The sequence below is a fragment of the Strigops habroptila genome, chromosome 4, assembly GCF_004027225.2.
Source record: "Strigops habroptila isolate Jane chromosome 4, bStrHab1.2.pri, whole genome shotgun sequence".
NCBI lineage: Eukaryota > Metazoa > Chordata > Aves > Psittaciformes > Psittacidae > Strigops > Strigops habroptila.
In genome coordinates, this window is record NC_046358.1 from 70342204 (window position 1) to 70365483 (window position 23280).

General features: G+C 40.0%; 1 protein-coding gene across 3 annotated transcripts in view; it reads right to left on the minus strand.

Annotated features, from left to right (window-relative positions):
* Window positions 1-22682, minus strand: part of CPPED1 (calcineurin like phosphoesterase domain containing 1) — a 49419-nt gene extending 26737 nt beyond the window's left edge. The window contains exons 1-3 of one of the 3 annotated variants that reach the window (XM_030483900.1): window positions 22511-22533; window positions 21620-21725; window positions 12088-12306 (exon numbers count right to left, since the gene is read on the minus strand). In XM_030483900.1, the coding sequence (XP_030339760.1) occupies window positions 12088-12241 (154 nt within the window). In that variant the 5' untranslated portion in view covers window positions 12242-12306; window positions 21620-21725; window positions 22511-22533. Of the gene's footprint in view, window positions 1-12087; window positions 12307-14760; window positions 15035-21619; window positions 21726-22510 lie in introns of those variants that run through there. The other 2 variants (XM_030483899.1, XM_030483902.1) reach the window with 2 other exon arrangements.
* Window positions 22683-23280: the final 598 nt, after the last annotated feature.

The following is a 23280-nucleotide window of genomic DNA, read 5'->3' on the forward strand; positions in this document are numbered from 1 at the left end:
GTCTTCGAATCCTCCATTAGGTTTTACTAGAATCAGGTAATTACTATAAAATGTTTATTTATGCAACCGCAATGGCGTTTCTTGAAATCGGTATTCTTACATGTTTGACAAATAATGTGCTACATGCCCAAATGCTTAGACATTATTAATTCACATTAGAGTAAGAGTTTGGAGAAGGAAATAGCCAAGAATCCTTTTGCTTTCGGCTCCATCCTATTGAGCATAGCAAAGCTTTTCATGGGTTGCAACAGCAAAAGAAATGGATGCAGTGAGTTTATTTAGATTGAGATACCTTACTGTCAGGAAATTAGGTCAAACTTAAACACTGCTTATGTTATTTCAGGTGACAGTACAAAAACCAGCCCCATTGATCAGTCAGTGACATATTTATAAAAAAATTATTGAACAAATAACATTCTTACCAATAGCCTAATTCAGTATAAACATTTCAAAGCCACTACTTCTACCTTTCACCTAAAAAGTCGACCTGTGCCTTTTCTACTTCCTGGTCTATTATAAATCTCCACTGACAGAGAGTCAGGAATTGGGATTTAGCTGCCAATTCTGCTGAAACCGCATTTGACAGGAGAATAGAGCCTCCTCCTCCCCTGCTGTGCCAGGCTGATGGGGGTTACAAAAACTACACACACTTGCTTTTGTTAGTAAACCAAGAAGCCAGTTCAAATGGCAAAAAAAGTAAATATAGTAAAAGTGACATGCTTACAGTAAGTTTTAAAGCTGGAGCCATATTTTAAGACACCTTTTTTTAACCTGCTCATATGCTTGTTATATGGACCAATCAAACATCAGCATTCCTGCTCTTGCCTTCTAGAGGAGAAAGGAAATATTTAAAAGAACTATTATATAATTAAAACTCTATAAAATATCTCCTTATATACCAGCTTCCACAAAGGCCCAGCAGAGCAGCTTAATTTATCTGGCAAGTTGTTTTGGTTTTGTTTGGTTTTTTGTTTCCCTTTTTTTTTTTTACTTATTTAATGTTCCTTTGTTTTAGCAAAATGGGTTATTTAACAGTAGTTTAAAAGCAATAATAAAAGCAGTTCACAGCCAGATTTACTGTGGTAAAATCACTTTTTGAGTAAGATATTAAGCATTATCAGGCATTTTTTCTCTTTGTAGAATGTCTTACTAATTCACTGTATATAACATTAAGAACTTGAATAGGACCTGACATTTCTCAGTAATTTATTCTGTTCACAAATGTATAAATGGCAGCTTGTGGATTTGCATGCAGATTTCATTACATTCACATCACATCTTGTGTGCAAAACCCACCAGCAGCTAATCTCCAAATCTCCCAACAACTCTATTATTGAAATGTGAATAAGTTAGTTCATATCTGATGTAATAAAGTACAAGTACAGCTGTCTGCCTCCTAAAAGGACATCAGCTGAATCGACTGCAAAACAACTGCAAATTTACAAGTTTGTACATTTAACACCTGTGAAGTATTTCCTATGAAGAAAGAACACACACATGCAAACGACTCTGGACTTTTATCAAATATAGTAAGAGCTGTGAAACAGTATTACCTCAACGTGCCTTTTTAGTGGATCCAAAACCAAAAGACAGGTAGGACTTCCTGGGAGATATCAACTTCAGCTCAAAAGGAAACCCAAGTATTCACTGACCTCTCCTGGTCAAGCCCAAGACTATTTTTTAAGTAAGAGAATTTAGAACATTCACAACAGGTTTGAAACACCACCACTTTGATGAGGAACATTTGTTATGGTATGTGCTTTCCCCTTGATTTAGAAAACTGAAAAAGGTCAAGAATTTTCTTAGAGTTACTCTGGCAGGTGTTTGAATTATACGCTGCAGCCTATGGTTTCAGATTTAGAATCTATGAGAACTACACTTTTGGAGGAAGTCATGTTAATGCACTCAATATTTAACAGAAACAAGAGACACAAATCTTCTGGACTGCAGCAGCTGCACATCAAATTTGGGCATGGGAAAGAAGCTCAAGATAATCCAGTTAGTAATTCTCTCAGGAAAGAGGATGTCTTCAAATGTTACAGTGATTATAAACAGAAATACCATACCACTGGTATGGTATTTATTCTGTTTATTTCTATAAACAGAAGCCATACCACTGTCTGGACACCAGAACCATCAGCTCTGATGTTCCTCAGCTCTGAAGCTGTCTATTCTGAATGTAAACAACTTCACTCTCCTCAGTGTGCATGTCAGAGCTTATAAAAGCTCTGATTGTATAAAAGCCAGTATGCCCAGCTCATCTTGTACCCTGATCATCAAATTGTCAAGCAGAAATCAAACGGAGAAATGCTGATTTGAAAATCATGTCCCTTAATTGCTGCCTAAACATGAACTCAGAATCCCAATATTTAGCACCTGCTTTTAAAAATCTCAGTGCATATCATTGCCTGTATTACATCAAAAAACAGTTTGTATGGAAGAAAGGACAGGGAACACAATTTTGAGGTGGCACGTAGCCAGCAGTTTTGCTTTTCACATAAAGCACGTCATGTTGCCCAAAATTGTAATTAACTGAATTGAACTGATATGCTTTATTGAGGCTTAACGGAGGAGTTAGAATGTTAGTGAAATGTGCAGAATTTGTGGGGGAAAAAGCCTGCACCAGAGATGCACACACACACAGAGCACTGCAGGCAGTCACGGGGAGCTGGCTGGCAGGTGAGAAGGTCCCAGAAGAGCTGGGACCTGCTGGAAGCAGCAGGCAGAGAGTGGGACTGCCACACATTCCTGCAGGCAGGCAGTGAACCAGGATGCTTGAAGCAGATACAGAGAGCAGATAAAGGGAGAGAGAAATAGGAGGGATGCTGAAGCAGGCAGTCCACTTGCACCTCCAGCAATCGCAGTGATTCTGGGACAGTGACAATTCCCTCCCAAATTCTTCTTTTTACAGGATACCAGATTTTCTAGGCAATCTATACTTTTCCACCCCTCCACACAGCATGGTTCTCAAGGGTACTGCTTCCCCGAGCTGCAGCAGCTGCCTTGTCCTGCTACTTGGCTACTTTGCCCTGCCCTGCCCCTTTATGCTTATAGCAGTCTTCTGCCAGCTCTCAAGGCTGCACTGCCTCAATGACCAGTAAAAGACCATCTGAGCTGCTTATAGTTTGGGGACCTCTGTTTTCAGCTTGTCTCTATTGTCAAGGCCTTTCCTGTCACTCTGCGTTTAAACTGTTCACAGTAACAACACATGCCTGGCCCCAAGCTCTAGTCCATGCAGCAAGTTCCAGTAACAAGCTGACAGCAAGCCCAGGACTGCACTGCAAAGTCAGCCCAAAGCACACAGGCATACGGCCAGCAGCCTGTAGGCAGCAATGACAATACTATTCTGCCTGCTCCTGGGCAACAACAGCTTCTCACCTGTATGCGACCACTCTATAAAGTCCCAGGATGATTAACATTCTCCTGAAAAATTCAAGAGCTCTTAAGCAACTGGAAAGTATGAAATGGCATTCCCAAAGGATTAGGAGTTTGCCATGGGTTTAAATTGATACTGGCCAATTTACATCTGTAACTGGCTGTAACACACCTATGGAACAGACTGTGGAAAATTGAACATAGAGGTACCACCTCTCTGCAGAAGATTGGTGCACATTACAATCTGCTTTCTCCATCAAGTTCAGCAGAGTCCTCTTGTTAAGTCTCTAAAGTTATATTACAAATATAAGACTATGTATCTTCCATGTTGCCTCAGCATATGGATCTCTCTTGGATTAACCAGCAGTTGTTGCTACCCTACTATTCTTTTTAGCATATTTAAATTTTGTAGCAAGATAGAGACAAAAAAAACCCCAAAAAAAACCCAGACACCTCAACTGCAATTTAGACATTCAGACTCTAACAATCTTCTTTAGCTGCAGCCTAACCCCATCCAGCTCCAAATGTGTGCCTCTGCTTTCTGTCTGGGGGCAGGCTGTACTCACAGCCTGAAACACACCTTAGACAGCACAGTAAAAATATGAAAATCTTACAACCCAACTATGGCCCAACAGAGAGAGCACGAGAGACAGACAGCAAGCACACCAGTAAGAAAACATTATCAAATGTGCCTGCAGCTCTATAAAGCTGATTGAAACAATCAAATGTTTAAACTTGTTCCATTTACAAAAGAGACATTTATAAAAGCACATATGTTTTATCATGCTTTAAGGTACCAATATTCTGATCAACTCCATGCTGTTACACTACCATAGAGAACCATCCAGGCTCTGGTTGACATTGGTGGTTTAAACAAAAAGTATCCAACTATCCAAAAAGTTGGACAAAACTAAGTTGAGAAGCTGGGTCTACCCAGTAATAGCCTCTATAAACAGATGACTGTAAACATTGTACAATTTGTTTTGTTGAAGAGTACAGTTAAATTTTCGATATTGGACTAGTTGATAACTAGTCCCTGCACACAATTCCATGCAATGGCATGGCTGGTAACCATCCCGTTTTCTCCTGCTGTACCATGCAGACTAGGACAGCCTTGTTTAAACTCGACAACTTCAGTTTAATTCTCTCCAACCACCTTCTGTTCATGAAGGTGTAACTAGTGTGTGTCTGAAAATAAAAAATAAAAAAAAAAAAAAAAAAAAAAATTTATGCCATTTTTACTGCAGTGTAATCATAATACTGAAAAGATTTGAAATGTATTTCTGCATATATGTGAATGAAAGAACACAGAATACAAGAAGTTAATGAGACCTTGTCTTTAGCCTGGATACAAAATTCATATTGTGATCATATACATTCCACAAAGCTACTGTCCTTCCTCACAGACCCCTTTACTACAACATTGCAACCACTTGAAATAATACTGAGTATCTTAGAAAGGCCACAAGTATTCCCAATATTATGGGACACAGGGAAATACCACTGTAAGAACAGTGTATATCAGTTAGATGTAATACATTAAACTCATTTTCTGTGCAACAGCCCCCTAGGACCAGGTGTACCAATTTAAGGGCCACTGCTGAGGTCTAAAATGGCACAAAGCAGCTCTAACTCCAGCGAACAGGAAAATAGCTCCTTGCAGTTTCCCTCTCTGCCTCCCCACAGCCTCTGCCTTAAAGGAGGGGGAATGCAGCACAAGCAGTTCAAGAGGGCTCAGAAAGGTAAGTTTACGAAAACAAAAAATGTAGTAAAGTGTCTGAAATGAGTAAGACCACAAATATTTTTATCAGCTATGAGATGAATAAAAAAAAGAATCTATGAAAAAAAGCCTCACACCACCAGACGCTGGGAATGAATAAGAAAGCATGAATAGGCACAACTGCTTATCTTATAGTGATCAAACTAGCATGCAAAATGGACAACTGCTTCTGAAAGAAATGAACGTATAGGCAGATTAATTAAAAAGGAAGAAGTACCACCATAATTGACTCACTAGGCATGTCAGAAAAGCAAGCAACAGAATTCTTGCATTGGAATTCAGTTTATTTCAAATACAAGGGCCTAGTCTCCTGCCATCACTTACACGGCTGTCTAGATGGATTTGTTGTTTGAAAATGGATGTATAAAAAAACCAACTTTAAAATAGCAGATGCAAGTGGGCATCCTCTTGCTCCCTACCTCTCAAAACAAAGAAATTCTGAAGTAGAGCATAACACTCATGGTTCTGACCTGTCAGGTGCTGCTTCCACTCACTTTAGCAGAGCCAAAAGCTTCTTCACCAGAATAAATGTTTCAGAAATGTGTTATAAGTAACAGTTTGAAAGTCTTTAATTTCACAATTTAATAATATAAAACAAAGACAGAAGAAAAATTTCACTACTTGGGCTTAACTGACTGAAAAGGTTGATGTCAGATTAGAGAGCACTGAATGGCCTGGCCAGGAAATGCGTATAGTAGAGATTACGGCTTCACTTAACTAAAGGAATTAGTACAAATATTCACAGTGTACTTCAAGTGCCAGAATACTCAATTCTAGTGATTTTCATTTCTTCTAATTAACACACACACACAAATGAACCTAGAACTGCAAGCATAAACCTTACTTGCTCACTGATCCATTAGCACACTGCTAATAAAGTTTAATCAAGTTCTAGCAGGTTTTTTTATTATACACATTATTTGACAAGTCTCGTTTCATTTAGTCTCTAAACAGCTACATTTTATTACAGTCAAAGCTAAAGGAAGTTTGTAGGAGACTTGCTGTCTTGTTCTTTACCTGTGCAAGCAGAGCAATTACTGAAAAATAATTATGGGATGTACCTTCAGACAGGTGTTTAAAGGACTTTGCCAGCTAGAACTGAAGTCCATCAAGTTACTGACAGCAGTAGGATTATTAAAAAAAAAAAAAAAAAAAAAAAAAAGGCAGTTAAACAAATTCCTCCAAAGGAATTCAGCCACAAAATCAGCTGCTAGATTCTCAGCTCCACAAGTCAGTGCTTCTCCATGGCATCTGCAGGGTGACCTTGGCTGCAACAGCTGAATTCTCTGCTGTTGTTACAAAAGGTGTTGAAATGAAGCAGCTGTTTCCTGGACACCAATCTGCATTCGAGGTGCGGGATGAAGAAGGAAGCACAATGCTTCATGTTAAACTGAACCAGGAAAGACAGGCAAGAAAGGAGTTCGCCCTCTGTTTGGAGGAAGCTATTCTTTGGAACAAACAGCAACTCTGTTGATCTTGTAAGTCAGGATGAATGAAAAGTTCAGCCACCAAGAGTGGGATTTTGCTACAGACCACCCAACAGGGGCAAAGAAGTAGATTTAAGTGTTCTATAAGCAACTTGGAAAAGTCTCCAAATCACAGACCTTGGTTCTTGTGGGAGACTAACCTCCCCAACATCTGCTGATTGCAGTCCAGGAGGGAGTCTGGGACAATCTCTTGACACAGATAGGCCACGCCGAGGCCACTCTCCTCATCCTGCTACTAACAAAGAAGTGCTAGGGGATGTGTTAATCCCTGTTAATCCCAGTTAATCTCTGTTAATCCCTTGGTTGTAGCAGCCACCAAAAAGCAGTTCAAGATCCTGAAGGGACTAAGGCAGACAGCAGATCTGAGGCCTTAGGACAGCAGACTGGCTTATTCAAGGAACTAGTATATAGGATTCTGTGGGAGGCAGCTCTGAAAGGCAAAAACAGTTTGAGAGAATTGACATGTCTTAAAAGACAAGCTTGGATGTGTACCTGATGGGACACATCCAAGAGTACTGAGAGCTGGCTGGTGCCACCATGAGGCACCTCTCTATAATCATCCAAAGGCTGTGGAGTTTTAGCATGCTGCAGTCTAGATGAGCGGAGAACCAGGGGGGTGAAAAGCTGGCTGGACTGTTGGACTCAAAGGGTACTGGTTAATGGAACAATATGGGAAGTTGTCATAAAATAATACAGGAAGTTCCAACTTGATATATATAAAAAAAACAACAACCAAGCAACCAAACAAAAAAACCCCACTAAAACAAAAAACAACAAAAAAAACCCCCACCACCAAACAAACACTTCTAGAAATAAATTTCCAGAGTTTTAGAAAGCTGCAGTGAAACAAAGATATCCAATCAACAACGGTTTGCATTTTGCAGATTCCCATTTTTGATATACTATGTTCTTGTACACTAACTTAATGCACACATGTCTTCAGTAGTAAGCCTTTCATTATCATGGAGTATCTGGATGCAAATCTCTAGTTTATAGAAAGTATTTTCAGTTGCACTATAAGGTATTGCTTAAAATTCTTGATTATGTACCACAATATTTGTGCCACCAGGAATAGACATCCTATTCTTGATTACGTAATCAAGAAAACTACTGAAAATAATATTCAGAGTACAAACTACTTTTAATCAGCACCTAAATACCAAGATACTGATTACTTTGTTGCTCTAATGACATCTGTAATGGATTCCAAGTGCTGTGCCTGATTGCTTCCCAGCTGATCAGGATTCTGTTCATCACTCCTAGCTGCTGGAATTCTGAGATTTTTTGGAGTTCCTTTGCAAAAGACTTCAACATTGCTTCAGCAAAACAGGTACAGTACATGCTTTAAAACAGCCATCATAAATTTTACACTTCATACTCCATGATAAAATGTATTAAGAGGGGAAGATCCGGGTTCCTTCCTTCCCATTTTTATTGACAGGCATCGATTATAAAGCAGTATAATCCAAAGAACTTGACAGACATTGGCCAAATGGATCATAAAATACAGCTGAACTTCAGCTGATCATATTTCTCCTCAATAACCATGCTGCAATAGTCACTGTGACATACTTTCATTAATGATGATGTTTTTATTTCTAATACAGGGAATATACACAAGCAATATAAAAGGCAATTTGAGACATTAAATAAGATACATTCACAACTAGTAAACTTAAATCAACGTCTCATGTAACTTCTGATTTTTGACTACTGAAAGCATGAATTTTTAAACCTTCATTTTCCTGAACTAATATGATAAAGGAATTGACACAGCAATTATTCTTGAAGAGACTCCTCAGCAGAGGAGTATGAAATTATTGCAGTACCATTCTACTACAGACACACAGTCCGCAGGTCCAAACATCCTTGGCTAGAACAGCAAAAATACTTAAATTACTCCAGGAAAATAAATATTACTACTGGTTTTCAATTCTGAAAACATTCATATGTCCAAATTATCTGAAATGCTATTTGCTATAAAAATTCTTGATTGCTTGTTTGCTTTTTTCATTAATATTGCAGAAAAGACTTCTTATGATTTCAGATTTTTGTTGTAACAAATAATTAAAGTGTTGACAAATTTCAATATTACTCTTACAATTTTGAAAAGGAAGTCTTTCTAAAAATTTTTAAGAGTTTAATCAATTGCTGACAGTTTTTTACCACATTGTGTCTCCAAGTTATAATTGTTTACATGGATTATGTAAAGTATGAAATCTCAAACACAGTATTTACCCTGGAGTTAGTGGAGAGAGACTTGTGCCATATGACACATAGCCATGTAAGAGAAGAAATCTAAGAATTCATTCCTCCACGAGAAGGAAGTCACCTCAATCCCTAGAGCTCAGCATGGAATGTGGCAGAAAACTGCAGAATGTGACTGCAGTGCTTCCAAAAACTTCCACTGCAAGGAATGTGGGAAGTTTTCATTTCTAACATCAGAGGATTTCTAGTTTGATAAAAGAATATGCTGCAAATAGATAAGTTCTTACAAGGCCAACATCTTGGCTTCTTTATGCCAAAATCTTGCAATGTCTCATGCAGTAACAGCTATGAACAAGCCAAACCAAAGAAATTACAAGACACTTACTGACAAGACGTTTTTCAAACAGGATGTGAGTTGTCTTGCTTTAAAATATCTTTTAAGTTTTCTTTAGCTCTTTTTGTGTTTAGAAGGAGTTTCTATTCCAGAGGCTAAAGGGAGCAAAACAAGAGGAAAAGGTAGGAAGAAGAAAAAAGGTACCAAAAAAAGTCCTTTGAAAAACCTATTCTTTCACTTCAAAAAGATACATTCATAGAGTTTAAACTGAAGTGCTGATCCAAATTCTTTTAAACACACAGACTTAGATTTGTCTTCCGTGAAGTATTTTTCTGACTCTGGATTTCTGTCTCCCTTGCTGTATCACATATCTTCCTGCCCTTCTAGGCAACCACTCAAAGAGTGTTAATCCACAGGTGTCCGCTCCAAAGAGCAATTCGCTTTTAGCTCTCACTAGTTCAGACAAGAAGACAAACAGCTGACTGAAAAATTGTACTTATATGTACAATTTAATTGTTAAATTGTACTTGCTTGCCAACTCATGGCACAGCAAGCCTTTTCCTTAAAACACAAAGACAACAATGAAATAAGTACTTGTTCCAGTGGAATACTCTGAAATTCCTTTTAGTAGTACATTTCCTCAACTACTTTATATAACTACATGACAACACAGGCTTGCAAGGTATTAACATAATTTCAATCAACAAAAAATTATTAGATGAATTAAAATATGGTGGGTTCAAGTGAGGTAATCACAGAATGATTTAGGCTAGAAAAGACCCTTAAGATCACTGAGTAATGACCTGCTCTTTCTTGCAATTTCTTGGAAATTGTGCTAGGAAGCTTCAAATATTTATACAATGCACAGCACATACATCACGTAATGTAAGTGATCTCGGCAGTACAATCTGTTCAGTTTCTTTTACATGTTTATTAACAAAATGAATATATGATGATGTTTTGCAAACCAGACAGGTTTGCATTTAAAATATTACTGAAGTGTGAGATGTACACTGATAAAAGGCACAATAATGACTAAAGAGATCCATTACTAGAAAAAACAACATAAAACCAGCCACGTGCAATGCTGTTATTTATTGTATCCAGCCATTCGGTACCCAGTGGAAGACAGAAGACTGCTGTCTCTCTGTAGTACGCACTTAACCTCTATCAATGGAAAAGCCTTAGAATCATATTGCTTAAAATCAATATAGATAAAAGTACTCAGAACTTCGCATTGGTTTATGGGCCTTTGAGAAATATCCAGGTAAAATGAAATTAACTTAGCTTTCTGGGTTAATCAAACATGTGAGTGAAAGATCCTTTTCAATAAGATGTAGCATACATACTATTTGTCCTGAATTTTCTTCCTCTTACAAGGGATACTGAAGATAACATAACTGGAACACTTACACAAATTCAAAGTCCTAATTGAAATACTTATTAAAACTCTGCTATAGGAAAGCCAGGTGATTCTTAGGAAGAGATTATTTTATGATTCTGGGTTAAATCTGTACTTCCAAAATTAATGGATCTAGCTTAAATCTGCTGGTTTTTACACTTTCACACTCTCACTAAAATCATCTTCTGATTAAAAGAAAGGCCATAGCCTATAAATAATCATAGAAACATTGAAAAGTTTGGGTTGGAAGGGACCTTGAAGAGCATCTCATTCCAACTCCTTGTCATGGGCAGGGACACCTTCCCCTAGACCAGATTGCTCCAAGCCCCTGTGTCCAACCTGGCCTTGAGCACTGCCAGGGATGGGGCAGCCACAGCTTCTCTGGGCAACCTGTGCCAGCACCTCACCACCCTCACAGGGAAGAACTTCCTCCTAATATCTAAATCTCCCCTGTCAGTTTAAAGCCATTCCACCCTGCCAATCCCATTGACAAGAATCTCCATTCTCCCATTATGGGAATTCTTCCATTCCCATAATGTCAACCAACTTGCCAGCTAAGGTTTTAAAATCCACTTTGTAGGACACTGAAAGAATCAGTGAAAGGTCTCTAACATGCCCAAAACCTTGCTGTGCAAACCAGAGCTGGGAAGCACCACTCCAGGTGCAAGTGCAGTGCAAAGCAGAGCATAGCACAAAGTACACAGGACTCTGTATTTGCAAGCTTACTTGGTGGATTGTTGTGCTGTCTGGTACACAGCTGAGACTGTCTGCAACTCTGCTTCTTACCAAGGCTAAGAAAATATAAGACACTGTGCTTATACCTGCTTTTCAGACCACCTGTCAACTGGCAACATCGCTTTTTCTTTCACTTCTACCTTCTTAAAATAGAAAGTTTTAAAGCTGTAACTGTCAAACTTTGTAACCCACCTTCCTAGATGGTCTGTTGTTCTTCCTCTGACTGTACACAGACACATCAATCTCCGAGTCCCACAGCAAGAGGACAGAATGCTAAATCTTGAATTTGCTGATTTCTAGCATTTTAAGAATTAAGTATTGAAGCAGTTGAATTTATTAGAAAGCCAGAGAATTCTCTGAGTTTAACCCAGTTTCGGTACTCAAAAAGCCATAGCTGTTTTTTGTTCTTGGTACTGTTTTTCCCCCAATGGCTAGAGTCCTTGCTTGTCTTCTAAAAGCAATTTGTTTAGAAGAAATAATTTGAATGCATGTTTTTTGGGCTTCTATTTCAAACAAAATTTCCTCAGGCCTATTGAAAAGCAAGCAACAAACTAACAAAAGTACACCCCTAAAGTGAACAACACAGCAAGTCAGATGAAGAAATCAGAATAACATCCCAAGAATCATATACAAAGCACACATTTTTCCCCAAACACCAAAATGCCAAATCCTATGAAAGAATGTTGTGAAGTCAAGGGAATTAAATGAGCCTTGCTGCCAATCTGAAATACAAAAAAACCCCATTCTGCACTTTTAATTGCCTTACCTGGCATTCCATGGATAAGGTCTCCGCACAACACAAAGAACTTGGGTTTAGGGTTTAGCTTGTTAATGGCCTGCACTGCTTGCTCTGCTAATTTGATTTCTTCTCCCCATTCATCATCTCCATTGTTAGTGTCTCCAACTGCCCAAGCTTTCATCAGTCCAAACTGAGGATCTGCTCCTTGGATGAAGTAGAAGGGCCCTTTCCATTGGTACTCATCATCTAAGAAGACAAAAAGAGAAGAAAAAAAACCAGTTAAGCATTATATAAACTCAAAAAGAGATTGCAAGCTTCCATGCACCATTAAATTATCTGCTCTTCACCTACGTAAGCTAAGACTGCTTAAGGTACAGAATTCTGGTGTCATTCATAAAGGACAAATATAAAGGCAGAAGTACAAGATTTTCCTCTAATGGGTAGCTGCAATAAATGGAAGTATATTAATCTAATTATACCACATGGTAATTACAGACTGATTAGAGGAAAACAATGTGAAGAATTCGGCAAATAGTGCTGGAAATTACAAGATTACAACATAGCACAAGTACATAACATTAGACTTCAGTTGATTCTTTTAAGACTCCTATTATTGCTTCTTTAATTAACAAGTTAAAACATACAGAAAACATTTTACATTTTACAGTTCCAGTAGACTTGTCCTTAAATTATTAAAGAGTCAAATTCTTTTTGTTCTTATACTTTTAGAGAGAAGTTGGATGTAGCACATTCTTTGCAGTTAGAACTGACGCCACTCAACAGGACCAAGGTAAGCAAACACAAAATCCAGCAACACCAGAATTAGCAGCAACCATAAAAATCCTAATATAGAATTGCCACAATAGCTCCGAGACCTACGATAAGAAAGAGAGAATTCAGGAACAAACTTCCATTGGTAGCGTCAGTGCGGACAGAATTTGTACTGCTACAAAGAAAGCGTGATACTTAAGAATAGAAACACATTAAGAAAAACATATCTCAAGACCTGGCAAATAAAGTAACAGTTGGCTACAAATTAAAACCACATATGGGTATCCTGTTTCCTAGACTTACGTCTCAAGTTGGAATTAAAGTACAAACATGTGTACGCTGTGGTTTCTCCAGCTGCCTAAATGCATTCATTTGCAACTTGAATATTTCAGTTTTGACTACTGTATTTGGCTTAATACATTTGGTGTTACTGGGTTTTAAAAAAACCCCAGCATTTAAACTGTTAAAAACTCACTAACTGCATCAATTTATAGTTGAATCTAAAAAAGTGATACAGGAGATTATTTCAAATTACAATATAATCCATAAATATACTCCCACATTATGTCAGCCTGGCTGAAATACAGTTTAAGGCAAAACTAATCTTCCAATAACAGCGCATAAGCAAGTATATGTCCAGCACATGGATTTACTTTTGCTTTTCTTTCAAGTGATCTATAACTGTAACTTCTTACTTTGCAAGAAGTGGGGCATATTTCTTTCAAGGAAGGTTAGAAAACAGAGGTCATAATTCATCTCTTGCACCATGATATGGATAGGCTGGGGTGCAGGAGAAGGAACGTGGGCAACCCCTGGAAGCTGCTTGTAATTGTCATCTGTTGCTATGGCATCAGATCATTTTGCCAAATGTAAGCTTCTACATTTGAGCTAAGCTAACATTGAATTTCTGAACAAAATTATTTATAATCTGTTAACACTGTTAATTTATACCAGCATTGCCTCAATCTAAATAAACATCATGTATTTTACAGATAGAAACTTTTAGCCATTCATTAGCTTTTAATTCTGAAATGAAATTAACATTTCCAATTACATAACTTATTCAGAAAAGTGAAATGATCCATCTCTCCAGTAGTTTGCAATAGAAGCTTTATAGAACCAGCTGAATGACACAAAGTAATTTAGGTTTTTATTTTATGTCTTGCATGGCAAAACATGACTGCCATAAAAACCAGCTTACGTGTTGCATCAAAGGCACTGTTTGTGCAAGGAAATCAGCTTATGGTTTTTATAAGTGGAAAGCTATGGAGAAAAGAGATCGGTAAAGAAAGCTTGCATCTGAAATCCTTTGTGACCCATACAAAATAAAACTGAAAAAAGGGAAAGTCTAAAACACGAATTTGAAGGACTGGCACAATCCTCAAACTCATTAAATGGAAAAAAAATTCAAATCTGTGAACAACATGGCACCTGTCCCTTTCCCAGCAACTCAGCAGACAGTATTGATAACCAATGCTAAGCAAAATCTACTTGGTTTGTATTGATTAATCTGAAGCCAGTAATTTTTCAGTAAAATACAGAGACATTTATGTGTTTATTTTTACAGGAACTACTTTGAAAAGACAGCTAGTCTTTGTTCTCAAAGGCTATGTTTCAATTCTGGACATACTGTACTTCCCTTTTGAGAGCCCCAGGGGTGGTGTCTGGCTGCCAAAGGCAGTGGGAGGGCCTGAAGCAGGCAGGTAGCTGTCAGGCAGGACTGGACAAGGTCCCAGGTTACAAGGAGCTTCATACATAATGCTTGACTAGAGAGAAGTCTGGCCAGAAGACAATGCACTGTTAGCATGCAGAGCTGATGCAGAGCAGGTTGCAAAGCCAGACCAGGAGCTCTTCTAACACATGCTTCATAGATATTTCCCCCTCACCTTATACTCATGCCAATACAGTAGCTCTCTAGGTTTTAAGTACCTGAATATTTCCAAGACTGTGCACAGATGCTCTGGTTTGAGTGGGTGAGTGATGGTCATGTGAGGCAGAAAGAGAGAGAGAGAGAGAGAGAGAGACCGATAAGATGAATTTGAAAAGAGAAGTTCAGTACACAGAATCAAGAAGTGGCAGAAGAAAGGAGAAACAGAAGATGCAGGGGTGGAGGTGAAGAAGAGTGGGGAGAAAAGGAAAGAGACAGGAGGTGAAGAGAGAAAGGAATTGAAAATGATGCAGAGGTATATGCTATATTCTCCTGTAGGAAAGAAAAAGAGAAAATGAAGAAGGCGAAGCAGGGACAACATAGAAGATCCAGGAATCGGGGCTACATAAGTAACATTTACTCAATATGTTCATTTAACTAACTGGCCTTAGTCAGATAATTCTGTAACTATTATCAAAGAATTACAAAAAAATATCAGTAAGGTTGAATAAATATTTTCTACCTTTATCTTGTTATTTGATCACTCCAACTAGAAACCCTATTTAAAACCAAGTAAACCTAGTACTTAAACCTTCCAGTAGCTTATCACTTATCAAGTGGTACTTACTGATTTAATTTACTACTTACTGATTTTTGTCCCCACAAAACAAAGGAATACATGGGAAAAAAATAAAATATGGACACTCAGTTTAAACTTGCAACTTAATTTTTTGTTTACTAGGAACGTGTTTCAATTACTATAAAGTACTATAAATAAAAGCAGACTATCATGAAATGAGTTGTATTGGTACAACAGCAGCACTGGTGCAAACTTGCACCTGCACTAACTCTTAAGCCTGTTCTGTATTCAGCTCAGCTGGGAATTAACTCTTAATTGCCCTCACTGGTCTGTCTGCAGAGGATTTTATGTAAGTACCTGCAAAAGCCTCCAGCTAAAGTTTACAGTGTTGCAATTAGTGCAATTTGGCTAATTTTGCTTAAAACCCCAGCAGCGCGCCTGCACAAGTGCTCTTTCAACAGACCAATATGGTAAGAGTATTGCAATGAGAAACAGAATGTAAAAGCACCTTCTACTGCTATAGGTGGATGCAAAAGGCTTTTGCCTAAATATTAAATTATTTATCAATGGATTCTGTTCAGGTAATCACCAAACACTCTGTACCCCACTCCTCTCCCTCACCAGCTGCATGTTAGCACCCTCAAGCAGAACAGCTACTATAGGCTGTGCAAATGAATCTTCCCTGCTTAAGCTGCAGGTCAGGCACCACAAAAAAGTCTTTGAACCATTTTTTTGGACTTTACAGTGAATCCTAAGAGTGCTCAGACAAATCATTCTGTTGCTATGCTAGGGGAATGCCAAAGTCTAGCAGAAGGTTTATAACAAACAGCATTGGGCACAAGTGGTAGGAGGGGGAACAGCTGGTTTTGCAGTGATTATGTAGTCATAATCCAGGTCCTAGATGCTACTCCATAAGGTTTCAATTAAATAGCACACACAGTTGCTATCTTCCCTTCAAATGTAGCATGCAACAGCTTTTACGGGAATGTCATCAAAGGCATCTTTCAGCCATTAAATGAGCTATGTGGTTGGATTAGACAAAGTACATGGTAGGTAAAGCAACAGAAGATTAGGATTCAATTAATAATTTTTTGCAGTGCAAACTTGAGCAGAGCTGAGAATGCCTGAAAATTGGCTCTTCACCCCTATGAGCAGGGAGGCTGTTTGAAACTTTCTGATTTACAACAGCAGTAAAACGCAAATGCCAGACAAAAGTCAGCAGGTTTCTCAGACAACTGATGTACATACGTTTCCATTTCTGAAGGACAAACGATATCTGTGGAGCTGCTCTACACATTGAGTCACACAAAACTCCTATTTCAAATCCGTTTTGTTTCCAGACCTCCTTAAGAGCTGCACAGCTGATCACTACAGAAGAAGTCCAGCTTCAGAACACGTTGTTTGCCTCAGTTTCATTAGCTTCCCACTCTTTTTCTGCTCCCATGCATGCTGAAGTACAGAGAGAGGATCAATGCAATGTATTTTTAGTAGCATAGGCTGAAAAATGGTTCCAGTGTCTAATTTTATCTAAGGATTAATTCTGTGAAGGGCCAAAGTAGCCAGCAGCAATTCACAAGAGAAAACCTCAGCCATGTATTGTGATCATGCACAAAAAGACAATTCTAGGACGTAAGCGGGATTTAAGCCAAACCTCACCTTTCTAGAGGACAAGACAAAACCTAATACCATGCAGTGCCTTTATTTCTTCCCCTTTTGCCTGCCTTAATTTCTCCCCCCCTTCAAAGAATCACAAACACACCTATATAGAGATTGTTCATATAAAGCACTGCAAGCTGGCCTCTGACAGCCACATAATACTGGTGGAATTTCAGTATCTCCCTGGTGGGATTTTTTTGAAAGTACATTGGTTATCTTTTTTCTCTGCAGTCTACAGCATTTCATGGAAATAAATCAGTTATGGAAAGTTAGTCCTGTCCATAGTCTCTCTATAGACACTATTGCATCAGAGAAGAATGGACGCAGACACACACCTACTGCTTGCTCAGTATACCTGGAGCAGTAATAAATACAAAAAATTCCCTCATTCTCATATTGGGTTTGCCAGGGGAATTCACTTCTCTGAAAGATCAGAAAATAGCAGAAATAGGTACATGGCTCCCTGCCCTGAGCTGTCTCTGTCTACAAAGCATGCCTGTGACTTTTTCTGATTAACCTTGGTTTACCAAGGAACACAGCCTTGGTTTTCTAAAGAGGCTACAGGCAGGAAGGAAAATGGAATCTTCTAAGTGAAGGCAGTATTTATACATCATAAACCATACACCAGGCAAAAACTTTTTCCTTGCAATTGTTTTGCAGTTTACCTTTAAAGGAACTTGTTCTCATTCCTCTCAGCCCTGGAAGAGTTTGAAAAACAATGAAGGACTTGCACCAAATCCTTAATAATTCCTTGTTTAATATTAAAACAATACCAATAACTATGGCTTCAAAACCACCATCATTATTGTCTGTATGTCCATTAGATTTCAACTGAATGAAATATGCATTCCTTTCAGCTGTATTTTCCACGTGTACCTGAGAGACTACCAAAGATACAACTATTAGAAGGTGCAATTTTATGCATCAGAGAAAAAAACCCTCTCAAAACAGGTACCAAAATACATTTTTCAGAGAGAAAATAAAACCTTTTAAGAGAGTAGTTCTTGTAGAAATTAGGTGCAGTGAGCCTAAAACTACATAGATAATACCAGTAGGAACAGTGACAGAAAAGAGTTTCTCAAATAACTTAGACTGTTTTGAAAACATACACTTTTAAACTTCTTAGATAACTACAAAGGTAGGAAATGCCCCCTCAGATACAGTTTATTTGTACTGAGGCTACAGAATGCTAAACTCTAGTCGTGTCTTTATGCCAGCCCCAAATTTAACATGTAAACTCATTACAGAAACTTTACAGGCCAGGACTGTAGGTGTGAAGGGGGGTGTCTTGCATAATGACAAGGTGAAGTCACAGAAAGTTACTCAAATCCCACGTAAAAATTTGCCTAATTCATACAAGAACTGGAGACAGCATTGGGAATGGAATATGCTAGCTGGGAAGCAGTTTTGATCAGTGCTCAAAAATACTACTGTTGAAGAGCTCTAGAACAGTAATCATAATGTGCCAAGATCCTACACTCTTGTGAAAGCAAGAAAAAATAAGAAATCAACTGCGGTTGTATTTAGTTTCAAAGGAAAGCGGATTATATGTAATTACGATGCTCTTAAAAAGTGCAAAAATCCTTGAAGGCAGCACAGAAACTATTCAAAGACACTATCTCAGAGGCCCAGACCATATGCACTGCATTTACTGAGAACTTTAGAAAGACCAAAAAGAATCCAGACTGCCTAAACAACATAAACAGCAGCCATAAGGGCGCTAGTTAAAACAGGCCAGGATCCTTCAGAAAGCTAAGGCATCCAAATAAAGAAAACAGAAAAAGTTTTATAAACTGGAAGGTTAGGTGCAAAAGTCCAAGAAGTCAAGCTAAAAAAAGAGAACTGGAAATAGCATAAATCTGAAAATCGATAAAGCCCTTTTTAGAGGAATTAGGAACAGGTAGCCTGCCAGACACTCATTAAGGCTAACATGTGCCAGACATACAAAATGCACCCTGGTGCAGATACAGGCAGAGCAGAAAAACAATGTAAATTTTTGTATCCACGTTTATTGTGAAAGAACTTGTGAAGACCCAACACCAGAATTCTTCTTTACAGGCAGTGGATCAGGTCTGTCTCAAATCAAAATGCCAGTAAATGATTCAACAAATAGACACGAACAGTAACAAACCACTCAGATTGGGGGCATCCACAGGAGAAGTCAAAAGTTAGTCAGAAGTCAACCAGCTAGCCCTCTGGGGACTTACCTTGAAACTGTCTTTGCACCAGAAGAGGAGGAAGATGGCCAGTATCACACCTACATTTAAAAGGGTTTCCTGAGCAATCTGGTAACTACTGACCACAAAAGTAGCATCCGTACAGGCAAGTTACTGGAAACTTAACAAAGGCTACACTTACTGATTCTTCAGAAAGAGTAATAGACAGCTTTCACATGGACAAGGAAAATCCACTTGATACCATCTCCAAGAGGTATCTGACAGTTACTCACCGAAGACTCTAAAGGAAACCAACCTGTCTTGAAAGATGAAAGTAAGTCCCTGCATGCATAAAAAACTGGTAAGAAAAAAAGAAATGGACAAGACACACACCTGAATCTGTACTGGGACCTGTACTGCTCAACAGATTCAATCCAATCTTTCACAGTAACAGAACACTGAGGAAGTGAAACTTGCTAAAATGAAGCCATTTGGCCTCGTTGTGAAGAAGTGGGGAGAGACTTCCTCACACAGAGACTGTTCAAGAAAGCAGATGAACTTCAATGCAGAAAAGTGCAGGATAGAGCACATGGGAAAAACACCACCAACTTCATATGAACAAAAATACTTCTAGGAAGTGCTACAAATAAAACTCACGTCAACATTCAGTAATGGCACAAAAGCAGAGATAGGAAAGGAATAGAGAACACAGCAAGATAAAATATATGAGAAGCAACTGAATAAACTTAAACAATTTGCAAAAGACCAGCAAGGGAGGCATAACAGAGGAACATAAAAACACATGTGGAACCGAGAACATGAGTATGCAATGCTGGTTATCCTTCTCTTGCAGATAAAGGTTTTGGAACCATCAGCTAAAACTACCAAAAGACAGGTTCAAAGAGACACTTCTCAACTAATTAAACTGTTTCAAGTTACTTGGAAGAAGTGCTCTACATGCTTATATGCTTTCACGGAGTTTCTTTGCACAGCATGATGCTGGCATACTTGGGATAAAAACCAAACCAAAAAAACCCCAAACATGACTTTTTGGGTGGTGACAACAGAATTTACCCAAACACATGGTCCTATTTCTTCACTAAAATACTAATACAATTGGTAGCAGACATCTGAAGCATAGCTTCACATGGGTAGAAAAGACAGTAAAAAATATTTTAAAAGTAAAGGCAAAGCATACAAAGGTTTCTTGCCAATGAAATAGGGTATTTATGCACTGTTTTTTACTATGCTCCACTGATTACATGCATAATTTAGATCCCTAACCTTGACCTTCTGATTCACACACATCACGTATCAAGAGTAGATTAAAGCAGGTTACAGGTATAACCTCCACATGTGAAAGCAAACTGAACAAATTACTATTAGGGGATAAGGTGTGGAAGAGTGATTTGCAGAAAGGGTAGTAAGAAAACAAGGAAATTATGCTTTCAATGGTGACTCTCAAATTTAAAAAGAAACAGTGTGCCAAGCCATACCAGTGGTAATAAATGTCTTGTGTAGCTACCAGCTTAACAGAAGCACTGAAACCTAAAGACTGAGAAAAACAGCAAAACACAAATAACTGATTTTCATCTTAAACTGCGAGAAACTTTGCCTCAGTTTCATCAGCCCTTAGTTCTGGGTTTGTTTTTTTTTACCAATCATTCAGTTCTTAAAAGGTTGTGTTGAACTTTGGCCTCTTAAAAAAGAGCCAAGTAAATTATTGACAAAGAGATGTTGTTCTTGAAGATAGCAGCTACACAACCATAGCCTAAAAAGTCATGGACAAGATTAAACCCACCAATTGGTAAGAACAGTCTTAATTAGTATTTAAAGAATACCACACAAGGACACTTGAGGAGAAAAGAACACACCTGGAAAACAGAGACCCAAATCAAATCTTTTCTTCCCTGTTTAAAGCAATTTTCAAGTAGTACTTTGATAAAGCTCTTGTTCAGAAATTGTTACGCTGCTATCAAACACTCCTTTTGTTACAATTTCACTATACAGCTGATATAACTAGATGGCTTGTCTGCCATCTGTCCCCTCAACAAATGCTAGGCATTCTGTTCCAAATCCACCACACCATCTGCAATTAATAGGTTGCCAGAACGATTGTATACACATACTTCACATGCTCAGAGTTGGTGATTTTTTCTTTATTTGGCAACAAGCAAAGGCAAATATTTCCAATAAAACCCAAGAAAATACCATTAAATTGTTGGGATTAAATAGCCTTGGCCACCTTACCAAACCAATACTAAACCAATACAATTTGTCACTTACAAGCAAATATGAGGACATGAAATACCTTCCATGTGTGGCCATATGGAAAGATTTCTTAACACAGAGATAGTTAGGCACCTGAAAAACCTATGCACATTGCAGAACCTCCATCCTTGGGAGAACTTTACAAGCACGTGAGATATGTACACATGCTCAACATATTCCTCTGTTGGTCCAGCTGCAAGACAAGAACCAGCAGCCAACAAGAGGCTGCAGCCTCTGGCTTGGCAGAGGCCTCGATACCTTATCCACCTGGGGGGAGGCAAGTCCAGAAGCATATCTCGTATGGAGCCGATTTATACTCGGGCACTACCAGCCGATGGAGTTTACGGTGCTGTCTCTGCAGAGCCTGGAAGCACCAGGGGAGCAACCAGCTGCTGACCTCCACCCTAAGGGAAGGTAAAGCACCCTGAAGAAAACAGGATCTTACCTAGTTGCATCTGTTATGGGACCTGCCTTCCATTTGAGTAACATAAACAATGAGCTACTTGTAACCTGCTAAGTGACCCCTATAGGTACAAATACATGATAGTATGGGCCTGGCACCAGCAATTTCATGACCGACGGAGATCCACTTTAGCAGCTCTGACAAGTATTTTAAAACGAATCCGGTGTCCACTGCTGGCACCTCCACGGCCGCCAGAACGCCGCGCTGCGGACGGGCAAGACCGCGGGGGCAAACGCCTCAAAGCGCCTCTGCGCTCCAGCTACTGTGGTGACAAACTTGGGCAGGTCCGGGCGCGCCGGGCACAGCAGGAGGAGAGCAAGGAAGAGACGGAGTAGCAGGCTGCCATAGCTCCGCGCTCAGCCGAGCCCCCGCCGCCCGGCAGCAGCACGCCCAGTGCCGGCTGCTCTCCCTAGGAAGGGGATCCCTATCACGGGCTTCCTGGAGCCGGCAGACAACCCAAGGCCCTGTCCCGGTTCCCCCAGGTGTAGGGAGGTGTAGCCTGCCCAACACCTCCCGCTCCTCGGCAGTAACCCTCCCCCCGCTGCCGCCGCGGAAAGCCCCAGGCCTCCCCTCCGCACGCCCCTCCCGCTCGGCTGCGCGGCGAGGAACAGCGCCCGCCGGCACTGCAGCCCTATGCTGAGGTTCCGCCAGCGCTCCCGCCTCGGCACGGGCCCCTCGGCGCGTACCTTGGCGGAAGGCGGTCAAGGTCCTGCTCCGGGCTCTCACAAACACGTCCCGCTCCGCCGCCATCGCTCCCGCTCGCTGCCGAGAGCCGCCGCACGGCCCCGGGCCGCCGAGGGGGCGGCACAGCGTCCGCCGGGGGCGGTGCCTGTGTGCGGACAGGGAGAGCCCTGCAGAGGCCCCGGAGCGGGCAGGGGGAGGCGGCCTGGGCAGTGCGAGCCGCGGACCTTGGACGGGCAGTGGTGGGGTGGGAGGTGTGGGGGTGCTCCGGGCGGTCTGCCCGGCACCGCCATGTGCGAGGGGTGGCGCGGCGACATGACGGCAGCGGTCGGGCTGGCGGTGAGTGCGTCGGAGCGCGGAGCCTGCCCCAGGGTGCGCTGGTTTTACATGAGTAATGATAGAAAACAGTAATAGATTTCTTTCGTTTTCAGCATTTTCCCTAAGCTGCGAACTGATGTAAACCAGTGTCATCTGAAAGCGTTGGCAGCCTTCCTGTGTACCTGGAAGGGACCATAGAATCATAAAATCAATGAGGTTGGAAAAGACCTTTAAGATCAAGTCCAGGCTTCACCTCTGGACTGCCAAGTCCAAGTGGAGTGTTCTCCAGGGCAGACTTCCTTTTAGCGTTAACTGCACCCACGAAGTTAGACATCACCACTAACTGTTCCTTGAAAAAGAACAACAAAAAAGCTACTTGAAGGAAGTGCAGGCACAGTGTCTCCTTGTCCTACCACCTGCTGTCACTAATTCCAGCCTGGCACCTCTGGCTGGACCC